This window comes from Orcinus orca, chromosome 15 (genome assembly GCF_937001465.1).
Source record: "Orcinus orca chromosome 15, mOrcOrc1.1, whole genome shotgun sequence".
Taxonomy (NCBI): Eukaryota; Metazoa; Chordata; class Mammalia; order Artiodactyla; family Delphinidae; genus Orcinus; species Orcinus orca.
Window position 1 is genome coordinate 76,774,853 of NC_064573.1, and position 21,874 is coordinate 76,796,726.

Genomic DNA, 21,874 nt, shown 5'->3' on the forward strand with positions numbered 1-21,874 from the left:
AAAAGAAGTATAATGTGGCATGTCTAATAGGGAGCAGGGGGAATGATTTGCTATTTCTCAAATTCTACTTTGCCAAATACATCCCCATTTACCTAGGTGATGGCGGCAAACTTGCGCATAAAGTTTGAGTCTGGAATGATTGTCACTCTCCTCGCTGCCCCACGGCTGGTTAAACCACTCGCTCACAAGCTCTTCCGCCAGCTTCTGCGCCACGGTCTTCCCCACGCGCATGATCCCGTCGCGCAGCACTTTGCAGATAGGCTTGTGCTGCCCAAGCCTACACATCTGATGGCACAAAACAGATCACCGTTTACAACAGGAACCACTCCTTCGTTCAGTACACATCGTTACCACAGAGATCCTTGACCATACACATGGAAGCATTTTCCTTTGTCTTTTAGCGTTACCACACGCAACCAAACCAACATTATATGCTGGTCCCTTCTGGTAATTATAATGTACCTGAAACTGTTCTCTGTCTCTCCAAAACCTGGACTAGGCTCTCTAAGGAAAATTGTTTCTTTTAAAGAAAAATGAATGTTTCTTCACCCCAACCACTTCCTCCAGCACAAGGGAAGATTGCTGAGCACTACCTGATTGCTAATGGTCAAATAAAGAATTAACCAGATTCCTGCCTACTTAGGCTGACTGAGACATATGTCCACTAAAACCTCTTAAGTAATCCCGACTTATGATGTTCTCCCATAAGATAACATTAACATTTTATGGGCCATCTGTTACATTGTTACAGACATTTGGAGATCACCAATAGCAAAGGCCACGGAAACAGTGGATATGCTGATCACTTTTTAAAAGTAAATAGTTGTTTTAGCACAATGAGATTCTGTTACTGACGTGCAGGACATTAAATGGGTGCTTATGGCAGAGAATTAATATACCTGCACAAAGTAAGCTACCTAGCTACCTGTTCACCAGCAGAAGAGCCCATATTATTAGCCCTTACTAGAGTTGATGAACAGGAGGCTTACCAAGCCGCTGAAAATTCTCTAGTGTACACTCTTCTGAAGCAGGTACGCATTACTGCCAAAAGAGCAATCCTAAAATGATCTGGCAGTCCTTTTATGTTTTGGAACTTATGTTGAAAGCTTCACTCAAAAGTAAGGCTGGGCTTTAAGATTGCTTAGACAAGTTTTCTGTGTTAGGGTGATTATGATTTAATATTATTAGGCATCATGAACCAGGCACTGTTTAGAAATTACTGTATCCAAGGATTTCCTTCAGTGGCTTAATTGATGCCATTATCTCATACTTTAGCATCTTCTCACTTCTTGGTAGCAACATGTAAGTTTACTATTTCGTGTGTACTCATACACTTATAGATAGTGAATGTTCCGTTATGGAGTATTTTTGAAATTCAACTTGGCATCTTATTTAGCAAACACTTTTGTAATGCTTATAATATGCCTGTCGCAGCTCTAAATACTTTATAAATAGTAATTTCATTTATTCTTGTCAAATATAAAGATAACAGAAGTATAAGGTACAAAAACCTTATGTCTATGTACTTTAGCAGAAGAAATGTGGCACTAACTCTTCAAAGACAGACATGATTCTAATTTTTCAAAAGTAACAGGAATTTATGTACTAAATATATAAAATTATCTAAGTGGCTTATATATTACTATGGTTATCACATTATTAATCTGTACCAAAATTTTAGTATTAAGATGAATGGAGTGTTAAATAAAACAGGGACATGAGTCATTAAACTTATTATGATTCAGAAATTTTCAAGCTAAACATTTTTATACTGTTTTCAGGAACTCCCCCCACCCACCCGCCCCAAGAGTAGATGTGCTTTCTTTTCATAAAGCTCATCTTCTGAACAACCACTATCCCCTGGTGAGTAATACTTTTAAACTTGAGCACATAAATGGGGAAAAAACAGCTGACGGGACTTTAAGATGGGTGGTAAGGCTGGTAGAGGAAAATCTTTAAATCTAATAAAATATAAAAGCTAAGATGGGAAAGCAATGTACTCCTTGAAAAACTTGCCAATGTAATCCTTTTCTTCATCCTCCAACTATGTGAAAATTTTCTTTGAGTCCTACTTTGAAAATATTTGTTCTTTAAAATTTAGTCATAACTAGAAACAACCTGAGGACTTGTATCATACAAACAATTTTCATCTTTCATATCCTTCTCACCTCATATACAGCGCTCAAGTCCCTGAAAAAAGTTTTGGCTCCTTCGAGCAAGGCCTCATTTTCTGGACACACCACAATATAGGCAACATCACGGTGGCCCCCGTATGGGTCCAACAACAGCCTCTCCCAAAATGGCAAGGAGAATGGCGAGATGGTGAGGAAGTCCTTGTCATAGCCTACCAGCAGAGTGGGGATGGGCAACGGCTCAGGAGATTCTTCAGAACCTAAAACAAGATTGCAGTTTAGGAAAGTGCTTCAGGGTCTGTTTCCCACAACCTCGACAACTGAGAATTCTCTGGTGCATTAGTCTTATTTCTGGCATCAGAAATTTTATTGTAGGTTGACATGATACTCTTAAAAGTACTCTTCAAATCCTCTAATTAAATGGCCCCTGATGAAGAACCTTAATTAAATGAGTCAGAACATGCTTATAAAGTTTCAGTAAGATCAGAGAGCAGACTAGAGCAGGTTAAAGTTAGTTTTCCAAACAGCACTATGTCATTTCCTTTAAGATAAGCACTATAATCCTGACTATGAAGAAGTTGACAGAACTAGTTCAGAAGTTCATCCAGATGAAAATGCAGTGAGGACCATGAAGATAAGGAGACCCTAACAAATGGTCTATTTAGGGATTATTTGCCCCACTGACCTTGATTATGCCAAAGACATTTAGAAAAATTATCTCCAAAACTGACTACTGGAAAACAGGCAGATTATAAAACTTAATAGTCAGGAGGAAAAAGGTTCTATTTTGTCAGTGAGGGAAGGACTTGACAGTAACTAAAGCTGCTTTTCATAGAACAAAAATCTGAAGGAATTTAAACAGGGGAAGGATTCTACCGTAGGTTCCCCGTCCTGCCATTTTGTGGAACTGCTGCCAGGTGAGTGGTCCCTGCACGTGCTGGATATTCTCCCAGGTCCTGCCCGTGCGCTTCTTCTGGATGGCGTCTTGGAGAAAGGGCTGCAGGGACAACAGCATACGGACCACATCTTGGGAGGAGAGCATGCTGATGTCCAGCACTGGAAGAGAAATGAAATGAAAAGGAAGGGAAATCATAAAGGGGGGCTGGCACACTCCTCTTCTTGCCATCATTGTGGACCTCAGTTATACTCCACGACAGAGACATCACTGGCAGCAGGGTCTACTTACAGTAGATTCTAAAATACCCGACTTAGGAGTCAAGAGGAAAGACAATCTTCTAAAGTAGAAGATAGTTTATCATTTATTATTGGAAATAATAAAAGGGAAAATAGTTTACTCTATATAAAAGAGGTTAACTACAGGACTGCCTAAAAGTGGAAAGGTAGATAGGCCTGACTTTTAAAAATCATACAGACTTGTTTCCAAGGTTGTTCTTAAGAAAAGAGAGCGGCAAAAATTTCTTAATTATTGTTTCTTACTTTTAGTTTCTTAATTACTTTTATTTACAAAAATCCATGTTTTGATTATATGATGAGTGGGAAAAAGGAACTTGAAGCTTTTAAAAACTTTAAAAACTGCTCTTAATGAAAATATTTTCACAAAATACAAAATGCATAAAGAGAAAGATGACCTTCTACACAGGCAGAGGCACATGAAAACAGGGCAGAGGCATTGACAGGCCTGAAATTCATCTGTACAGAGAGGAAGGTAGGAGATTCATGGTTTCAGAACATGTTCTTCCTGCAAGAGGGTTTCTTAACCTAGAATTTGAAAAACCTCTGAAACTCCACCCCAAACTGCATATGCATGCATGAGCATAGGTGTATTTTACCCCAAGGGAGAAGGTCCATAATGCTCGTCAAATTCTCAAAAAGATCTGAAGAAAGAACTACTTAAGCTGGAGATGGTCAGCTATGAATCTGCACAGCTGGGTTCCTAAAGACCTTTCATTCCTCTTGCTTTTCCAGCTGATTAGGAAAGTGGCATGGATGGAAATCTGTGGTTTATTTACCAACTAAATCTGAACCACAGGGTGCTTAAGGGGGTCTTAAGACATTTTTAGATGTGTCCCCACATCAAACACAGGCTGCAACTTGATGGCACAGAGTTTTTGTTTTTCAATCTGGAACGAATTTCTCAGGAAATTTCATATGCAAATCTGGATTTCCAGCTTCTCTTGAAAAACTGGAAAACTGCCTGACAGCCCTGGGGCTGAGGCCATCATATTCCTGGATGACCACCACTTGGAGCCAAGGAGTAGCTGTCCCCTTCAGACAGTTCTTGACGCTCCCCCCGCGCCTCCCCCCACCCCAGCTGGCCTGAGACTGAAGCAGCATTTATCACCTTGATCTTCAAGCCTGTGCTTCTTTTCTTCTTATAGGAAAGGAAAAAGTAAAGTACCTCTTGTACCCATGGCTCTAACAGAAGTAGGAAAATGACACACCAAGAGAACCACAGGTTAGAGAAAAATAAAAGTAGAAGTAATTCTTTGTGAACTCTATTCCTGTGCATACAAAATAGAAAGTATGTTGCGAAACGACACAATTTAGGTCATTGCCTTTTGCAAACCTGGATCTTCACATCATTCATTTACATTATCTGTCTGGTAGTTTTAAGCATCTGAATTTGGAACCCACATCTCGCCTACAAAAAAATGTGCTATTCTTCATATCCAAAGATGCCACTACTGATCCACCCACACAGACTGCTTTTCTACCTGAAGGCCACTGTCTAGTAAAAGAAGCCACCTAAGATAATCACCCACAATTCTTTAGGGGCAAGACTTTAATTCATAAATTCATGCAGCAGACATTAATTAAAGGCCTGCTAAGTATAAGGTACTCTACTTAAACCTAAGCAGTTATAAAAATGAGTATAACCCTTGAAATACTTCCTCAGGAGTCTCCACCTCCAAGAAGTCTCCTTGCTTATCTAACCTTCTCCCCTGCAAGACTGACGACTATTCTGAAGCAGGGTCCATGTTTCTTTCACACATAGACTCCTCCAGCTTGGCCTCTGCTCCCACCTGTCTACAGAAACAGCTCTTACCATGGTCAAAAGACTGGTTTAATCCTTATCTTAAAAGCCTGGCTGAATCTGAATGCCTGTTGACCACGCTCTCGTTCATGAAACTTGGTTACATGGCAGAACTCAGTAAAGCTCTGTCCCAGGCCCTCCGCTCTTTCCATACAGTCCTCCTCCCCAGTGAGCTCTCCTCCTCCTCCGAGCCCCTGACTTGAGTTATCATCTACGTGCCATATACTCCCTTTCCCCTGAGCTCCAGGTCATGAAGTCCCAAGTGTCTACTTGACACCTCTACCTGGATATCTCAAGAGAAATCTTTAAAACTTCCAAAACTCAATTTATGACCTTTCTCCCCAGACCTGATATTCCTCCAGTACACTCATCTTTTTAAAATAATTTTATTTATTTTTGGCTGTGTTGGGTCTTTGTTGCTGTGTGCGGGCTTTCTCTAACTGTGGCAAGCAGGGTCTACCCTTCGGTGCGGTGCGCGGGCTTCTCATTGTGGTGGCTTCTCTTGTTGCGGGGCACAGGCTCTAGGCTCGCGGGCTCTAGAGCACAGGCTCAGCAGTTGCGGTGCATGGGCCTAGTTGCTCCACAGCATGTGGGATCTTCCCGGACCAGGGATCGAACCAGTGTCCCCTGCATTGGCAGGCAGACTCTTAACCAATGTGTCACCAGGGAAGCTCCCAGTACACTTGTCTTTGAACGACACCACTGTCCGTCCAGGTATACATGTCAAAAACCTGGGTGTCTTCCTTAATATCTCACTCTCCCTGATCCCCCAAATCCAACCCATTTCCAAGTCCTGCAATAATACTTCCCAAACATCTCTTGACTGTTTCCACTTCTTTTCCATCTCCTTTGCTAGGACACTAAGCCAAGCTACTGTTTCTTATTTCATCTACTGCAGGAACTTCTCAGTCTCCTCAAATCCATTCTCGCCATTTTCTAATCCACAGTCCACCTTATAGAGTAGATTTTTTCCTAACTATACAAATCTGATGTCAATGTCTCTTCGTAAAACCCATCATTGACTTGAGACTCTTCGGATGAAGACCCAGTGCCCAGCATGTCTCAAAAGGCTCTTGACAAGCTAGCGTTGCTGGTCTCTAGGCTTCTCTGAGTTCTCTGAAGGCCCCACGCTCTACATAACGCTGGGCCATTGCACTCGCCCCTCCTCTGCCTGGGACACGGCTCCCCGCCCCCTCCCTCGTCACCCAGTTAACCTGTACTCATCGTTGGGATCTCAAATGTTACTACTTCTTCAAGGAAGTGTCCCCTGACATACCGTGCTTTCATCACTTATAATGGTTTGTAATAATATGCTTATTTATTTATTTGATTCGAATAATTAAATAAATAAGCATATTATTTAATTGGAGGATGGAGGAGAAGGCTTATCCATTTTCCAAAATAGATTAGAAAGTCCCTGAGGGCAGGTACCTTGTCCCTTTCATTCACCATTGTATCCCTTCAGGACACATTATAGCATAGATAGTGAATCAATAAGGAAAGGGAACAGCAAGGCTGCTCAGCACTCTTACAGCCCAACTCCAAAGACGTTTATCAACTGGAGTTTTTTTTTTTTTTTTTCCTGGTACGCGGGCCTCTCACTGTTGTGGCCTCTCCCATTGCGGAGCACAGGCTCCGGACGCGCAGGCTCAGCGGCCATGGCTCACGGGCCCAGCCGCTCCGCGGCATGTGGGATCCTCCCGGACTGGGGCACGAACCCGTGTCCCCTGCATCGGCAGGCGGACTCTCAACCACCGCGCCACCAGGGAAGCCCTATCAACTGGAGTTTTTAAGACAGTGACGTGCCCCAGTAACCACAATGCAAAGTAAAATGTGATCATTGTTACCAGAGACACAAAATGCTGGGAAATCAGAGGAAAGAGAAAATACTCTGGTAAATGGATAGAAGGCTTCCTGGAAGAAGTATCATGGAAACTCGACCCAGAAGAATACATAGACTTAAACATGAAAGGGTATGCAAATTATCAGTTTGTATAATCTAGACAACTTTTTTTCCACAAAATAATTACTCTTCTCCAAATGTGTTTCAATATAAAACATCTCCCCGTTCTTAACTTTAGGGTGATATCAAGATAGCTCTCACTTTAGTTATGTCTATTTTTTAATAAATGAAATTTAAAATTTTGTCATATATAACAAAGTAAAGAAAGTTTGCAAGTTGTCATCACACCAAGACAATTTTCAAAGCAAATTTGTATTCTGGGAAACCTACCATTGCTATGAGGCCAAGAGTGCACAGTGGCACTTCTCACCAGCGCTTCATCCACTTTGCCACCTGTGGGATTATCCACATACTGCCGACCCTGCTCCAAGGCATTAAAGCATTCCGTCCAGTAATCATTATTATCTGCTTGCACCCGGTCGTAACTCCAGCTCACACAGGGAAGAGTTTGGCGATTGTTACAGGAAATGTAGTCCAGGAAACTCAGTGAAGCAAAAGGTTGTGTATGTTGATTCTGCAGGAGGAGGAGAAGGCTTATCGGTGGCTCCTGCGATTTTCTGGCTCCTTCCATCTGCGGAAGGAAGGTGGTCTGACACATCATTAAGCGCCTTTCGGCAGCCTGACCAATATCAGAATTCTTCCCAAAAATATCCAACTCATCTTCCAGGAAGAGTCCCGAATTGTAACCAAGTTTGCGATTCATGATCGCACTAAACCCACAGGTACAGCGGTACTGGTCCTCATTGGAAGAATCGGGGATGTAAAGCCCAACATCCGCCCCTTTGATGTTCATGTTGCAGGCACAGATGCAACAGCTGTCAAAGTTTCTGTCTTTAAAGATATTCATCACGGAATCAGAAAGAATCAGAGTCACATAGAGACTGTGAGCTTCAGGAATTGGCTGCATGGTGGCGGGCTCCACAGAATTAAGAGGCCGTGTGGTAGAGGGGGTAGAGGCTGGTGACCCCTGATCGGTGCTGTCATATTTAACAGACCCTTGACCACTGGCAGTGCCCCCTCCTCTGGGAGTTCTTGGGGTCCTGGGGGTTCGTGGTGTGGGGACAGAGAAGCGAGGGGTTGCTGGAGATGGCAAAACTCCTGCTCCACTGTTGCTGGCTGGGGCAGCGCTGTTCAGCGTCACCGGGGTGTTCATCTGTGGTGTGTTCAGATAATCTGGATCTGCTAGGCTCCCGACACTAGGCACATTACTGCAACAGAGAGACAGCACCAAGTGAGAACGGGAGGCCGGTCACAGGTGCTGGAATACACACATAATCACCCCAACCTGGCCTGTGCATTTCCTATTTATGCACGTTATCACTTGGTTTATTCAGTTTTCTATTAAGCCTCATCTTAATCTTTTGAGGGAACTGTAACTACTTTTACAAGAAAACATGATGCTGCATTTGGGCAATGTAGTTTTGAAAACCTATAACTACTAAATAGAACTTTAACACTTGAGCTCAGATGCCAAAGTAGCTAGAAGACCATAGGATGAAATTTCCATCTAATTTGCAATTACATTTTTGTCATTTTTTGAAATTGAAATTCTGCCAGTGTACTTGTTCTCTGAGGCTATAATCTACATATGATTCTAAAGTAGTTATAATCAAATGCACATGAAAATTTAACATTTTTCTAATTTCCAAAATGTAGTCCTATCTAGGCTAGCCATTTTTATAGTAATGAGTGACCATGAGGGAATTCTATTTTAGGAAACCCACTGGCCAGTACTATATTACAATTAATACAAATACTACACATGCTGCTAAAAGGACTTAGTATTAGTTAAGTAGCTGCCCAGAAGTATAGATATTGCATCACAGTTTCCAAACTTCTAACAGATTTCTGGAGGGTGGTAGGCGATTCGTTCATTTTTTTATTTTTCAATATGTCATGCATTATATAGCACAATTATTTTTAGCTCCCAGAGACTGATCACACTGTGCTACCTATTTTCTCATAAGCAGCGACTTCTTTTTGGAAGAGCCACATGGAAAACAAAACAGTGTCTGCAATGTTCTGCTATTTTATTATTGTAATAAAATTTTCTTGATATATATTCTTAGATGAACATGTAAAACAGCGCAGGATTATTCTTTCCAGTTAGAAGGTATCAAAAGAAATAGATTTTTTAAATACTTAAAATTCTTCTGAAATCTGTTAATACTGTGCTTAAACTAATGTTCCTCCAATAAAGTACGTATTTATTCACTTATAATTTGAAAGAAGAATGTCATAAAGTAATGGCTCTTCAAATCATTTTCTTATGACTTTTAATCAGCTATGCCTAACTTATCAACCCGAAAATCCAAATCAGTCACTGCAACGAAATGTTAAATCTGAGGCACAGTGGTATCTTGTAGTACAGAGAACAAATGACCCAGAAACCTCGATCAGCAATCATTGCTATCTCAGAGACCAAAATAATAAGTGTGGAATATGAGTCTAATTGGACTCCTTTCAAATTTTTCTGTTCAACAAAACCCCCAAATTGTTATGCAGTTCAGATCACAAAAAGAACTATGACGATTAACTGAAAACCTAAATAATTAAAATTCCTCCCGAGGCAGTAAAAATGGTTTATCTTGTACAGTAACCTGACTTTTCCCATTCAATAAAAATGAATTGAGTACCAAACCCATGCTAGAGGCTGCATACGCAACAGTGAAAAAGAGGAAGAAAAGTTAGCTCATAGCAAGTATGACAGGCATCAAGTGAGTGCTGGTGTGCTCTGTGATAAAGCGGGGGTCCAGGGCGATGGAGACCACAGCAGGAGGATTTCCCATAGCCTAGAACTGTCCTGTCCAGTAAGTAAGGTAGTCACTACCCCCATGTGATGAATTTAAATCAACTTAAATAAAAATTCAGTCTTGATCTCAACTAGCCACATTTCAAATGGTGCACAGCTACAACGTAAGGGTAGTGGATGCCGCACTGGAAGGTGCAGATACAAACACTTATTTCATCAGAGACAGTTCTATTAACAGCACCAGTTTAGAATACCAAGAATCTTTGGGGTGGCAAATGATAGATTTGATAGATCTAAACAATGATCTAAATTATTTGTTATTGAAACCATCATACAGCAATGGGTTGCATGTCACTGTTTGAGAAGCTTGTGTGTGTAAGAGATTAAGCTGTGGAATGGGTTCGGAAGCTGTTGCACTACTTGCAAATGGCCTGCTAACTCCTGGTGTGCTAGTTGCTCTAGCTGTGCTGGACCAGTCTCAGATTAAATAAGCTAGGGCACAACTGGAGAACAGCAGCAGAGAACTAGCCAGGCCCTCCCATCCAGGGTGCTTTTGAACACATGCTTTCACACTGCTGGTGGTTGTGGAAATACTCAGAGTTCTCAGAAAAAAACTTATGTGGGAAGTAGGGCAAGATAACCCCATTTTAAAGAAGGGAAGACCCAGTAAAACGGTCATTTAAGGCCATACAGAGACTAAACAAAAAAGGCAGGAATCTGAGCCCTATGACTGTACAGCCCTATAGCTGTACTTCCCCAAGTCTAAGGTTCTTTTAAACCACTTCTCTGCCACACTTTTTCATTCCCATACAGACTTTATATACACAAGCATAAAGCCTGTTTATAAAATTAAACTTGATTTCATCAAGATGATATTTATATGAGGTCACAAAGAAGTAGCCCACAGACTGGACCTAGATCATAAATTTTTCTCAGCTCCTAGAATGTAACTCTGGATTAACTGTCAACACTTTTTCTTTTTTTTTGCCGGGGGGGTGGGGGGGTGTGCCTTGCTGCATGGCTTGCAGGATCTTAGTTTCCCGACCAGGGATTGAACCTGTGCCCTAGGCAGTGAAAGCACCGAATCCTAACCACTGGACCACCAGGGAATTTGCAACTGTCAGCATTTTTAAAACGGAAGTACATTGACACATTTAATTCCAGGTCTCCAATTCCCTGTATTTGAATAGCAAAAAAAAAAAAAAAAAAAAAAAAGTCCCTTTAAAAGGGGTGTACTCTCAACAGTTCATCATTGACCCTGCTCGCTCCCACTGCCTCTCTCAATGACGCCGAGCATCAGTAGTGCCAAGTCTTCTGCTTTGCCCAGTCCATTTCATCCACATATTGCTTACCTGGTCCTGATAGAAATTTGAGTTTGTGGCTTTTTATTTTATGGAATTTAAATTATTTTATTAAGAAATTATCACTCAAAGGGGAAACTGATTCTACACTGTTGCAGTAAGAACTTTTTTGGCGACAGTATGAAACATGTCTAAGCTACAATAAACACTTCCTTTTCCTTCCCCCGTATCATAGCACCATTCTGTTGCTGCTTTCTTACATGACATGGTGTCAGTAACAGAAAAATTATCATGTGAATACTTCATTTTAAAGTGCCTTAAGTAAACACATTTGAAATCATCAAATTATATAAAACAAAGTACTTACCACCATCACCCTAAAAATATTACCCACTCTAACTAATGCTTGATTCTGTGATAGACACTGATTTCACACTGAATGACCATGAACATCATGGTTCTCTATACAAATAACCTTAATTTTTCCATGTATATGAAATTTAGTTTAGAAAATTTTTCAACGTATATTTTCAACAGAAAATAATATGCACAAAAACATGAATGGCCAATAAAGGAAAGTTTCAAATGAAATGCTGTCATCATTTAAAGTAAATATTTAGTTAAGATAAAAATCAGGAAGCAACCTAAGCGTCCATCGACAGCTGAATGGATAAAGAAGATGTGGCACAGTGCTCGCTTCGGCAGCACATATACTAAAGTTGGAACGATACAGAGAAGATTAGCATGGCCCCAGGGCAAGGATAAGATGTTAAAAATAAATAAATACTTTAAAAAAGAAGATCACTATAGAACTATTAAAACAAAACAAAAAAACAAACAAAAAAGATGTGGCACATATATACAATGGAACATTACTCAGGCATAAAAAGAAACAAAATTGAGTTATTTGCAGTGAGGTGGATGGACCTAGAGTCTGTCATAGAGTGAAGGAAGTCAGAAAGCGAAAAACAAATGCTGTATGCTAACACATATATATGGAATCTAAAAAAAAGAAAAAGGTTCTGAAGAACCCAGGGGCAGGACAGGAATAAAGACACAGACATAGAGAATGGACTTGAGGTCACGGGGAGGGGGAAGGGTAAGCTGGGATGAAGTGACAGAGAGGCATGGACATATGGACATATATACACTACCAAATGTAAAACAGATAGCTAGTGGGAAGCAGCCACATAGCACAGGGAGATCAGCTAGGTGCTTTGAGACCACCTAGAGGGGTGGGATAGGGAGGGTGGGAGGGAGACACAACAGGGTGGAGATATGGGGATATATGTATATGTATAGCTGATTCACTTTGTTATAAAGCAGAAACTAACACACCATTGTAAAGCAATTATACTCCAGTAAAGATGTTAAAAAAAAATCATATTAAATACAGCAGATAACTCGACACAATCCCAGCACATACTTGTAGCCATCTCTAATGAAAGTGGCTGCAGGTGGCATGGGCAGTTGTTCAATTTTAGGAGGGATTGCCCACGAAGGCCGAAACAGACAGGCATCAGGAATCTTCAGAGGTAGCAGGCATTGGCTCGGCAACATTTTCAGTGGAGCAAACATGGAGGATCCCACAAAAGGTTGTAAAGTTGGAACTTTGTGCACATATGAAAAGTCCTGTGACAACAAAGTGGGGCTGGTGATAATGCTGGTAAACAACTTTAGGACACACCATAATAGCAACAAAAATCACTATAATTTAATACTTCTCTTTTATCTGATCAACAGAAAAATGCTAAAGCCAAAATTTTAACTTAATCAAAACACTATAATTACCTCATGACCTAAATCAGAGAACTCTTAGGAACTTATGCATACATGGCATACAGACAATACTATTTTAAAGAAGTTGTATAAAAATCTGCTTTCAAACCACCCTGTCTTTGTATAACTAATATATTGGCAATTACCTTTATTTCCTCTGGCTTGGGACTTCCTAACCCGTCTTCCACTTCCACTCTGAATTCAGTAAGCTGTGTTGAAACCATACTGACCATAGGGCTCTCCATCATGCCTAACGCTGTCACTGTCTCTGAACTGATTCCATCTTTATAATTCATCACAGGAGAAAATGCAGGGTGCTGTTCCAAAGAAGGAGGGGTGGGGAACATCCTTTGCAGGTCTGCAACTGCTAAAAAAATAAAGATAAAAAATAAGAAAAAAAAATTTGTAACAGGCCTGACTTCTAAAAAAAAGAAAACAACCTAGTTCATAGCCAGGCCCTCTAGCTGGCATCAGAAATAATGCTGACTGAATGGTCATATCAGTTACATAATAGACTATTAATAATGGAAGTATCTAAGAAGAAGGCCATCAGCAGGAAATTATCCTTTGCTGCAACTTTATCACTATCCTCTTGATGCTTTATGATTTGGCTTCACATTAATTATGTGAACAAAGTCTACATAACATACATTTTTTCTTCCAACAGCTGACTCCCTGAAAAATCTAAGGAGATGAAACTTCATAGTCAGGGTTAATAATCCTATCTAGAACCAAAAGACAATTATTGAAAATCAGCTGGGAAAAAAAGTACCTTTTAAGAAATACTTAGATCAGTGATTCTCAACCTTAAAAAAAAATCATTGTTATATACATTAGGTTAACCATCATCACTAATAGTGTCTCATTAAGGAACTGATTCTTAAGGAGTGTATGCAATGAAATGCAAGTTGCGGTTGTGAAATTTGGCCACTAGGGGGTGTCCTGTACAGCAAATTTATTTACACATTTGTAGCCACAAGTTCAAATCAGTGATTTGGAATCATATCTGGTGTCCCAATTTCCAATTACATTGCTCTTTCTAGCAACTTCAATATTTAAACAGGTAAATAGTAACCACTGGACAGATCTTAATATGACTTACAGCTCTGAATCAGAAATTAATAAAGAATAGCTGTACCATGCTCTGACCTGAGCTAGAGTCTAAGGTAGAGCTGTATAGAGAAGCTGCAGTGGGCTGGGTTCCCCAACCCACGAGCTCCCAGCATAGCGCTGCTGTGGTCTGGTCACTTCCTCCCTCAGGCCTCAGTTCCATCATCTAAAAGGGAAGGCTTGACTAGATGTGTGATTCTCATTAGGCTTTCTTTCTTTCCTTTGTTTATGGGGGGAAGGGAAAGCCTCCATGATATGGAGCAGAAGAAAGGTGAGAACCTCTGCATTAGACGATTTTTACCATGTTTCTTAGTTAAACAATTATATAATCCTGAATAATTTACCCTCTCTTGGCCTAAGGGGCCAACAAGGGGAGAACAAGGCCAACAGTCAAGGTTTCAGATCTAAACTTTCACTTCCATTAAGAGAAGCTGCACTTCTATTTATTTTCTACAATACAATTCTGTATGAGATTTCATTAGACAAAATGGTACCTGCTGCTGCTATGGAAAAAAATTTTTAAAAGACAGAAAAGAAGAAGAAAACCTACAACCCCCAAGTTGATCTTCAAGTCACCTTGCTGTGACAGTATTTTACCCTTAAGAACATACAACAATTCACAGAATTAGGGATACAAGCCAAGCCAGAAACTATCATAGAACCATTGGACAGACTATATAATTGATAAGTTCTGTGGCTGAAAAACAGCTCTTCAGATGTAGTACCAACCAGATCAACACATTTTTTTTTAAAACAAGGCTGAAGACTTTAATATAAAGTTGAAGTACATTCAAAATATAAAGTTGAAATACATTCATCATCTTTAACTTTTAGTCCCTATACCTTTTCCCAAGCCAAAGAGCAGCTACTGGTCAATTTTAATATAAAATTAATTTGTAAGTGGAGTATTTTAAACCACAAGTCTGCTTCATAAAATCTTCAAACTCATATTACATGACAAATCTTAATTAACAAAGTATTTGGAAAATATGAAACTATATAAATTCACTTTGAGTTAAAATGACAGTGAACTTAAACATAGCCTTTCCTTAATTTATTAAATATTTGGGCTGTGGTACAAAATTTTATCCTCAAATTATTTTATTAAATTTTTAAAATCTTCCCTAAGAAATGTAATAAAGGCATTTTCCATTCAGGGCTGCTCAACTTCTTTGATGTTACCTAACACAGTTATGTATCTCAGTTTTCAAAGCCTCAGCCACCTTGGTAATTTTTGTCAAAGGTAAAAGAGAACATACACAAAAAGCATGGATGAAATGAGATTCCACCTGCCAGAGATTCACGTTAAAAAGTGGTCTTCACCATTCTTATTATCAGATATTCTTCAGGAAGACTCCTAACCTCTCTAGCTTCAATTTCCTCATCTACAAAATGAGAATAATATTTCCCTCATTTTTTTGTGCACATTAAATGAGATAAAGTATGCACTGAAGTAAACACTTTGCTATAGGTACATCTAAACACTCAAAAAGTGATGAGAGTCAGCGGTAATTAGTCCTTCCTCCCAATTTTGGTTTGATTAGAAAAAGATGGAAATGCTGTTCAGTCACAGGGAATGAATTTCTGAAAAGAAATCAACCTAAAGAAGTTTTGAGATGAAAAACAGGGAACTGGACTCAAAGTGGGTAAGGCAGAAAGAAAATAGAAACCCAGAGAAACATTCTGGTCCTCCAAAGTAGAAATACATGGCTTGCCTGTTCAATTTTCTTCCCATAAAATGACTAAAGTGAGTGTGGGGAACAGCTACCAGGATGGACTGGAGTTGACATGTCTTTCCCACAATGCTCCACTTACTTATACCCACCTATCCTCAAGATTCACTGCCCTTCAGCAGGAGCTCACCATTAAGGACACCAACCATCTCCTATTCTGAACATCAAGTATTTATGCACAAGACTGAAGCCCTCCAACAAAAGCATCATCACTAATTTCTCAGTATTCTTCCCAGCCCAGAGCACCTAGCAGAGTCCCTCACAAATAGTGTTTTTGTTTGTTTTTTGTGGTACACGGGCCTCTCACTGTTGTGGCCTCTCCCATTGTGGAGCACAGGCTCCGGACGCGCAGGCTCAGCGGCCATGGCTCACGGACCCAGCCGCTCCGCAGCATGTGGGATCTTCCCGGACCGCGGCACGAACCCGTGTCCCCTGCATCGGCAGGCGGACTCTCAACCACTGCGCCACCAGGGAAGCCCAGTAAGTGTTCTTGTAGAATAAAATGTCCAACTCTTTCATTTTGCCTCCTCAAAGACCCATACTTCAAAACTGACATGCTTTCAAAGACAAAAATTCGTAAGTGACTGGTTAACAATAAAACCTAAGAAAAACACTTCTGTTTTAATTAATATAACACAATACTATCTTAACACAGACTTGATACTAAACTAAACCTCACTGATACTGTGTGTCACTTTCTTTCATTATTATATACACAAATGAATAATTATGGATCTATGCTGTCCAACACAGTATCCACTAGCCACATGGCTACAGAGCATTCAAAATGGGCCCCATCCAACCTGAGATGAGCTGCATGTATAAAATATACCCCAGATTCCAAACAGTTAGTACAAAAATGGAATGTAAAACATCTCAATATTTTTATGCTGACTACATATAAAAATGACAATGTTTTGGATACACTGAGTTAAAATATATTATTAAAATTAATTTCACATGATTCTTTTTACTTTTTTAATGTAACTATTAGAAAATTTAAAATTACTTATGTGGCCCTCCTTTGTGGCTTACCTTGCACTTCTGTTGGATGGTGTTATTCTAGACATTACATATTATATGTCTCTCCATTTCCATGTACAGTAAGCTACTGCAGAGACGATAGTTTCTTGCCATGCTATTTTCATTGCCATGTCTTGGGAGGAAATACTATGTATGTGTCCCCCACACACACTTATACACACATACTTTGAGGCATTAATAAGATCCTCTTGACCTTGGTTTATCTGTATTTTCCTCATGCCAATATTTTTGCTATATTTCAAATTCATTAATTTTTATAACCTGTACTTTATCATAAAATTCTGAGTAGCTTCTTTTTGAAACAATTTCTTTTGGAATAAAAATGAGAGAAAGAAGAGAGAGTACACCATATACTTTACTGGGTAATGACACTTACTAGCAGGATGGTTTGTGAGTAAATAATCTTGGACAAATTATCAGACATTTTAACATTTAACATCGCTACATATCACTTAATGTCAAAAAAAGCAGGAGTAACTGGTTAATAAATACAAGGGAAAAATTCATTCATCTGCCCTATTCCAGATGAATCTACTTTAATCATGTTTCTTTTAATCTGTGAGTTTCATGTTTGTAAAATTCTGCAGTGCAGAGTAATAAAAAAAGAAAAATGTTTAATTAAAAAAAAACTACAGCAACTGGCTGGCTATCATCATTCATTTTCATACATGTCATGCTTGAGAAAGCTTTGCATATTTTAAAAAGCTATGGATCCACTAAAGCTGTCAAAATCCAATCTCTGTATACTTCACACTTCTACATTTGAGTAAATCAGCACTACATTTATAGGTTCATAAAACTTTTTGACTCATCCCTATGACATGGTGGTTTTTCCCCTCAATTTGTTCTCATTACCAGCTGAATTAATGAGAAGATATTAAAGAATGATTTGCAATGGAATTGTGTTTCAGCTTCAGAGTATCCATATAAGCTATCCTGACTTTCTTTTCTCTTGTAGAATGTTTCTTAGGGTAAAGAATAAGTAGAGAAAAGCCAGTTTCTCTTTTTGTCCACATACATAATAAAACTAGTTGATCTCTTAAGGAAACACAAAAACTTCAGTAACTGTTGGAAAAAGGACCACAGAAAACAAACATTCATTATCCTTGTGTGAATTAAATTTATGAAAACTGAAACATTTTACACAAGCTCTTGCAATGGAATATTGCTCTGAAAACCACTATGTAGCATTTATCCTACTAGGAAAGGGCTATTGCAAAAATAAACCTAAAACATGTTTTTTTCACATTTTAAACCACAGAAGTTAATTTGAAAACAAAAGGAAAAGGAATTCAAATTTAAATGGGTCTCTCAGCTGCCTGCCACCTTAGGAACACCAATTTATACAAGTTTTAATTCACTGCCAGTATTCTGTTAAAATGGGGGGAGGGGAAGGAGGGGAATCTCAGACAAGGCACCACTGAGTATGAAAACACAATATGTAAATTATAAGCAGTGAGCTGAAGCTTAGTTTCCTTTTCTTACTTGGTGGGTAAGGAACAGCAGCTCTTCCATCCTTCCCAAGAGGTCGGTCTTCTGTCCCAACTGTAGGCATTTTTGATGAGCGTAGTGCAGGTGACACAGCCTAAGAACAGATTATTATTATTAAAGCGGAGCAACACATTTGTATGTAAGTAGGGTGAGAGTCCACTATTCCTTAGAGTGTACGCCTATTGATATTTTAAAATAAAGGAAAGATGCTTCCTTACATAGCACTCATCAGGTGAACTTCTAGAAATACCAGCAGACAGTGACACAGAAGAGATGGTTACAAGCTTGTCAAGTATGAGAAACAGACTGACTGAGTCTTCTTGTCATGGATCTGGTGAGAGCAGACTGTGCCATCAAAGCAGAGCTTGCAGACCTTCAGCAAATCTTCCCACCCAGGTCATTAGAGACGCAGTTTCAGGGACACAGTAATCACATTAGGGTGGTGCCTCCAAGTAGTGATTGGTTATCAGTCTGGTTTTCCTTCTGTTTGGAAGCAGGCAGCTAAAAGGGAGGACCTCAAGCCCTCCCCAAACTATTATTCTTTTATTTTTCACCACAAAAAAATACATATCTCCTATTCCTATTTCTACAGTTACTGTTCATCTTCATGAAAAATAACCTTATCTCACAAAATTATTGAAATGCACAGAGAAGGTTTTTCTCTGATTTGTTATTCAAAACAAATTAAGTCCTTTAGTAAGCAAGATTATCTTTAAGAACTCAAATGAACTGATGGCAAGATAAAATAAAGCAAAAAGATTCTCACAAATAGAAGGTCTTTTATTTATGTACACTTATTCAATATCATAGAGTTGAAACATATAAAACTAACTTTAAAACCTATGAGATGAAAACTTGGACAACAGTCTCTCAATTCCAGTTACTAATAAGTTGAATTAGTAAAATGACTCTAAGGTAAACTGTTCCCTTGATTAAATGTCAGGCTAGAACTCAAAGTAGAAACAATCATTTCAGAGAAATGAAAATTAGATAAACAATGTCCAGTCTCTTTTGCATATTAACATTACTAACAATACATTCAAACAACAGAGTAAACATTTATTCATTTAGTCCAATAGTAATTCATAATTTATACAGAGAGTAAGGACAATGGCTCAGAGCACAGCAATCACTAGGGATGGTGGCTGTGAACAGAAACCAGGCTACTCTACGGTTTGTTTCTTTTCTTTTCTTACATCTCCCTTCCTACTTCCCTTTGATTCCTTTACTTTTCATACTTTCTTCCCACCGTCCCCACACCAAAGCATCTGAACTAGCCCTTGTTAAAACCAATCCTAGATAATGCATGGCTTAATGGAGACAGTCAAGTTCAAAAAGGATCTCCAATGCCTGGGTCACAGAATAAGGAAACGTGTCATTTCTTCTACTAAAGTTTTTCACATTGCCATGTCCTTTCCCTTCATGCAGCCACTGCCCGATTTTCAGTCCTCATGTTTCAATCCAACAAGTTACCAAATAGTACTCCTGCTTTCTGTGTATCGGACTGATGGAAAACGACACTCACTTCTACCAGGTCAGTTCCACACTCAGCAGCCTCCAGAAGGGCACATTACCAGCACAGTTTGAAGTCTAAAGCCTTAAGAGTGGCCACAAACCTTCCCAGTCCCACCAATCTTTACCCTCCATTCAGAAAACAGATCCATGTGCACACTGTCCCCCAAAGCCCAGCTAGTTCATTCTTGTAGCTTAACCAAGGCTCCTTCCAGGCTCAAAGTAACATTCCTCCCCTGCCTCCCCCTAACCTAGTCGTTCCACATTTCAAGTCAATTTTGTTCTTTGAGGTCATTATTATCTCCTCATCTTCTAAGTACTTAGAATAGTAATGGTGTACAATATCTGTTAATCGGATACATTTTATTTTAAAGTGAGAAGGGGCTGTAGAAATCTGATTCCTACTTAACCTTCAAGCCTTTACTTACATACTGCTTGCCTGTCATATTGCACTTGAACATGTAGCATCTTTAGATTCAGGTCAATTACTGCCCTCACAGGACTCAGTATATTTTTAACTTTATTTATATGCTATTTCTCCTGAAGTCTGTGAGTATCTCAAGTATTAAGAGTGGTAATTTAATTGTATCTGTAAACCTAGAGTACCTGCCACAAAGGAACTGATCAATAAATGATTAACGAATACATGTAAACTGGATAGATGGGAAAGTAAATATATAAATGAAAGAAAAATAAACTAATAAACTGACCTCCTTGAAGAGGGGCCTATCTTACTCATCTCTAGGTCCCCCAGAGATAACAGGCACTTTTATTTGCACAAAGGTACAGGGTTGGTTAGGAGGACGAGGACACAAATTTCCTGACTTAGCTCAGTTACTCTCCAGAGAATTATAAATTCTTATCTGTCACTTTCATCATATGACGCCTTGTATTATTTAACGTCTATGTGTATAAATTCTATTTCCCAACTTACGATGCTATAATCCTAAAAAGTATATAGATCATACTTGTAATCTCTCTCAAAATGTTGACTAACCTATGACTTATTAGATGAATAAAAAGTTATATGGGCATTATTTTTAAAATCTGAGCTAAAGGGACTACATAATACATTCCTGTTAGTCTCATGATATTGAGAAGGATTTTTTTTTAATGTGTAAGATTTTAATATTTACAACAGGAATAACACTAATGGAAAGAAAGCCATCAACAAACAAAACCCAAGGGGTATTACAGACTACACTAATAACTTTTAGAATCCTTTCAAGGTATACAAACGTTTTTGAAGAACATTCAGAACCTGAAGTAAGAGCCCCCAATCCAGTAGACCAAACTATAAAGAAATACTGAAACACTGATATAAGTCCATGCACTTAAGTGAATTTTTGTTTGTGTAGCCACAGCAGACTCACCCCAAGTTCGTCGTCATCAGAATTGTCAAAGATGTTGTCTAAGTCATGAAGGGAAGGCGCCAGATCTGTCACCTGTGTGAGGCTACTGGAGCCAGCCCTGCCAGCAGCACTATCCTGCCGAACATCTGTGGGAAAGGAGGCAAAAGGCACAGAATGAGCGACTTCATCAAGGGAGAAGGAGCGAGGAGAGGACAATGAGCAAGCCCTGCCTGCCAACTGTTTCCCTATGTTTTCGGTTAAATTTAGCGACAATTACTGCCAAATACGTTTATCAGTTTTGAAAGGAACTGAAAAATAGATTAAAGATGAGATCAAATTATTGCTATTACAATAAGGATATAATTTTAAATAGAGAAGCATCTCCCTCGCATTTATTTTAGCAACAATCCAAGTGAGGCAAATAATCATTGTACACACCTGTTTTAGTAGAACTGAAAAGGGACATGGCATTTTTCCCTTCAGGCACCGGCGTGGAATGACCTGGTGTAGTGACATCCTTGGTACCAAATCCATCCTCTGACTGTATAATAAATTCAGCCAAACAAAACACATGAACACCAACCCAAAGTGTGGAATATGAGGGAGAACACAAAGAATTAGAGGGTAGAATGGAACTTGTTATGAGCACAAGTATGATAAACCATGGTCTATGCAACCAAAGGAAATAAAAGATATGTCCTTTTCCCTGA

General features: G+C 39.3%; 1 protein-coding gene and 1 non-coding gene across 4 annotated transcripts in view; one reads left to right on the forward strand and one right to left on the reverse strand.

Moving 5' to 3' along the window:
- MED13L (mediator complex subunit 13L) overlaps window positions 1-21,874 on the reverse strand; it is a 297,018-nt gene that overhangs the window by 23,083 nt on the left and 252,061 nt on the right. For 2 of the 3 annotated variants that reach the window (XM_004281470.3, XM_033408784.2), the window contains 9 exons: window positions 21,603-21,705; window positions 21,186-21,310; window positions 18,295-18,394; window positions 13,069-13,289; window positions 12,570-12,775; window positions 7,361-8,298; window positions 3,009-3,188; window positions 2,169-2,392; window positions 93-285 (listed from right to left, as the gene is read on the reverse strand). In XM_004281470.3, coding sequence (XP_004281518.1) covers window positions 93-285; window positions 2,169-2,392; window positions 3,009-3,188; window positions 7,361-8,298; window positions 12,570-12,775; window positions 13,069-13,289; window positions 18,295-18,394; window positions 21,186-21,310; window positions 21,603-21,705 — 2,290 coding nt within the window. The remainder of the gene's footprint in view (window positions 1-92; window positions 286-2,168; window positions 2,393-3,008; window positions 3,189-7,360; window positions 8,299-12,569; window positions 12,776-13,068; window positions 13,290-18,294; window positions 18,395-21,185; window positions 21,311-21,602; window positions 21,706-21,874) is intronic. The other variant, XM_033408782.2, reaches the window with a different exon arrangement.
- On the forward strand, window positions 11,833-11,934 carry LOC117197298 (U6 spliceosomal RNA). The gene has a single exon (XR_004477873.1). It is a non-coding gene; the product is annotated as a U6 spliceosomal RNA (small nuclear RNA).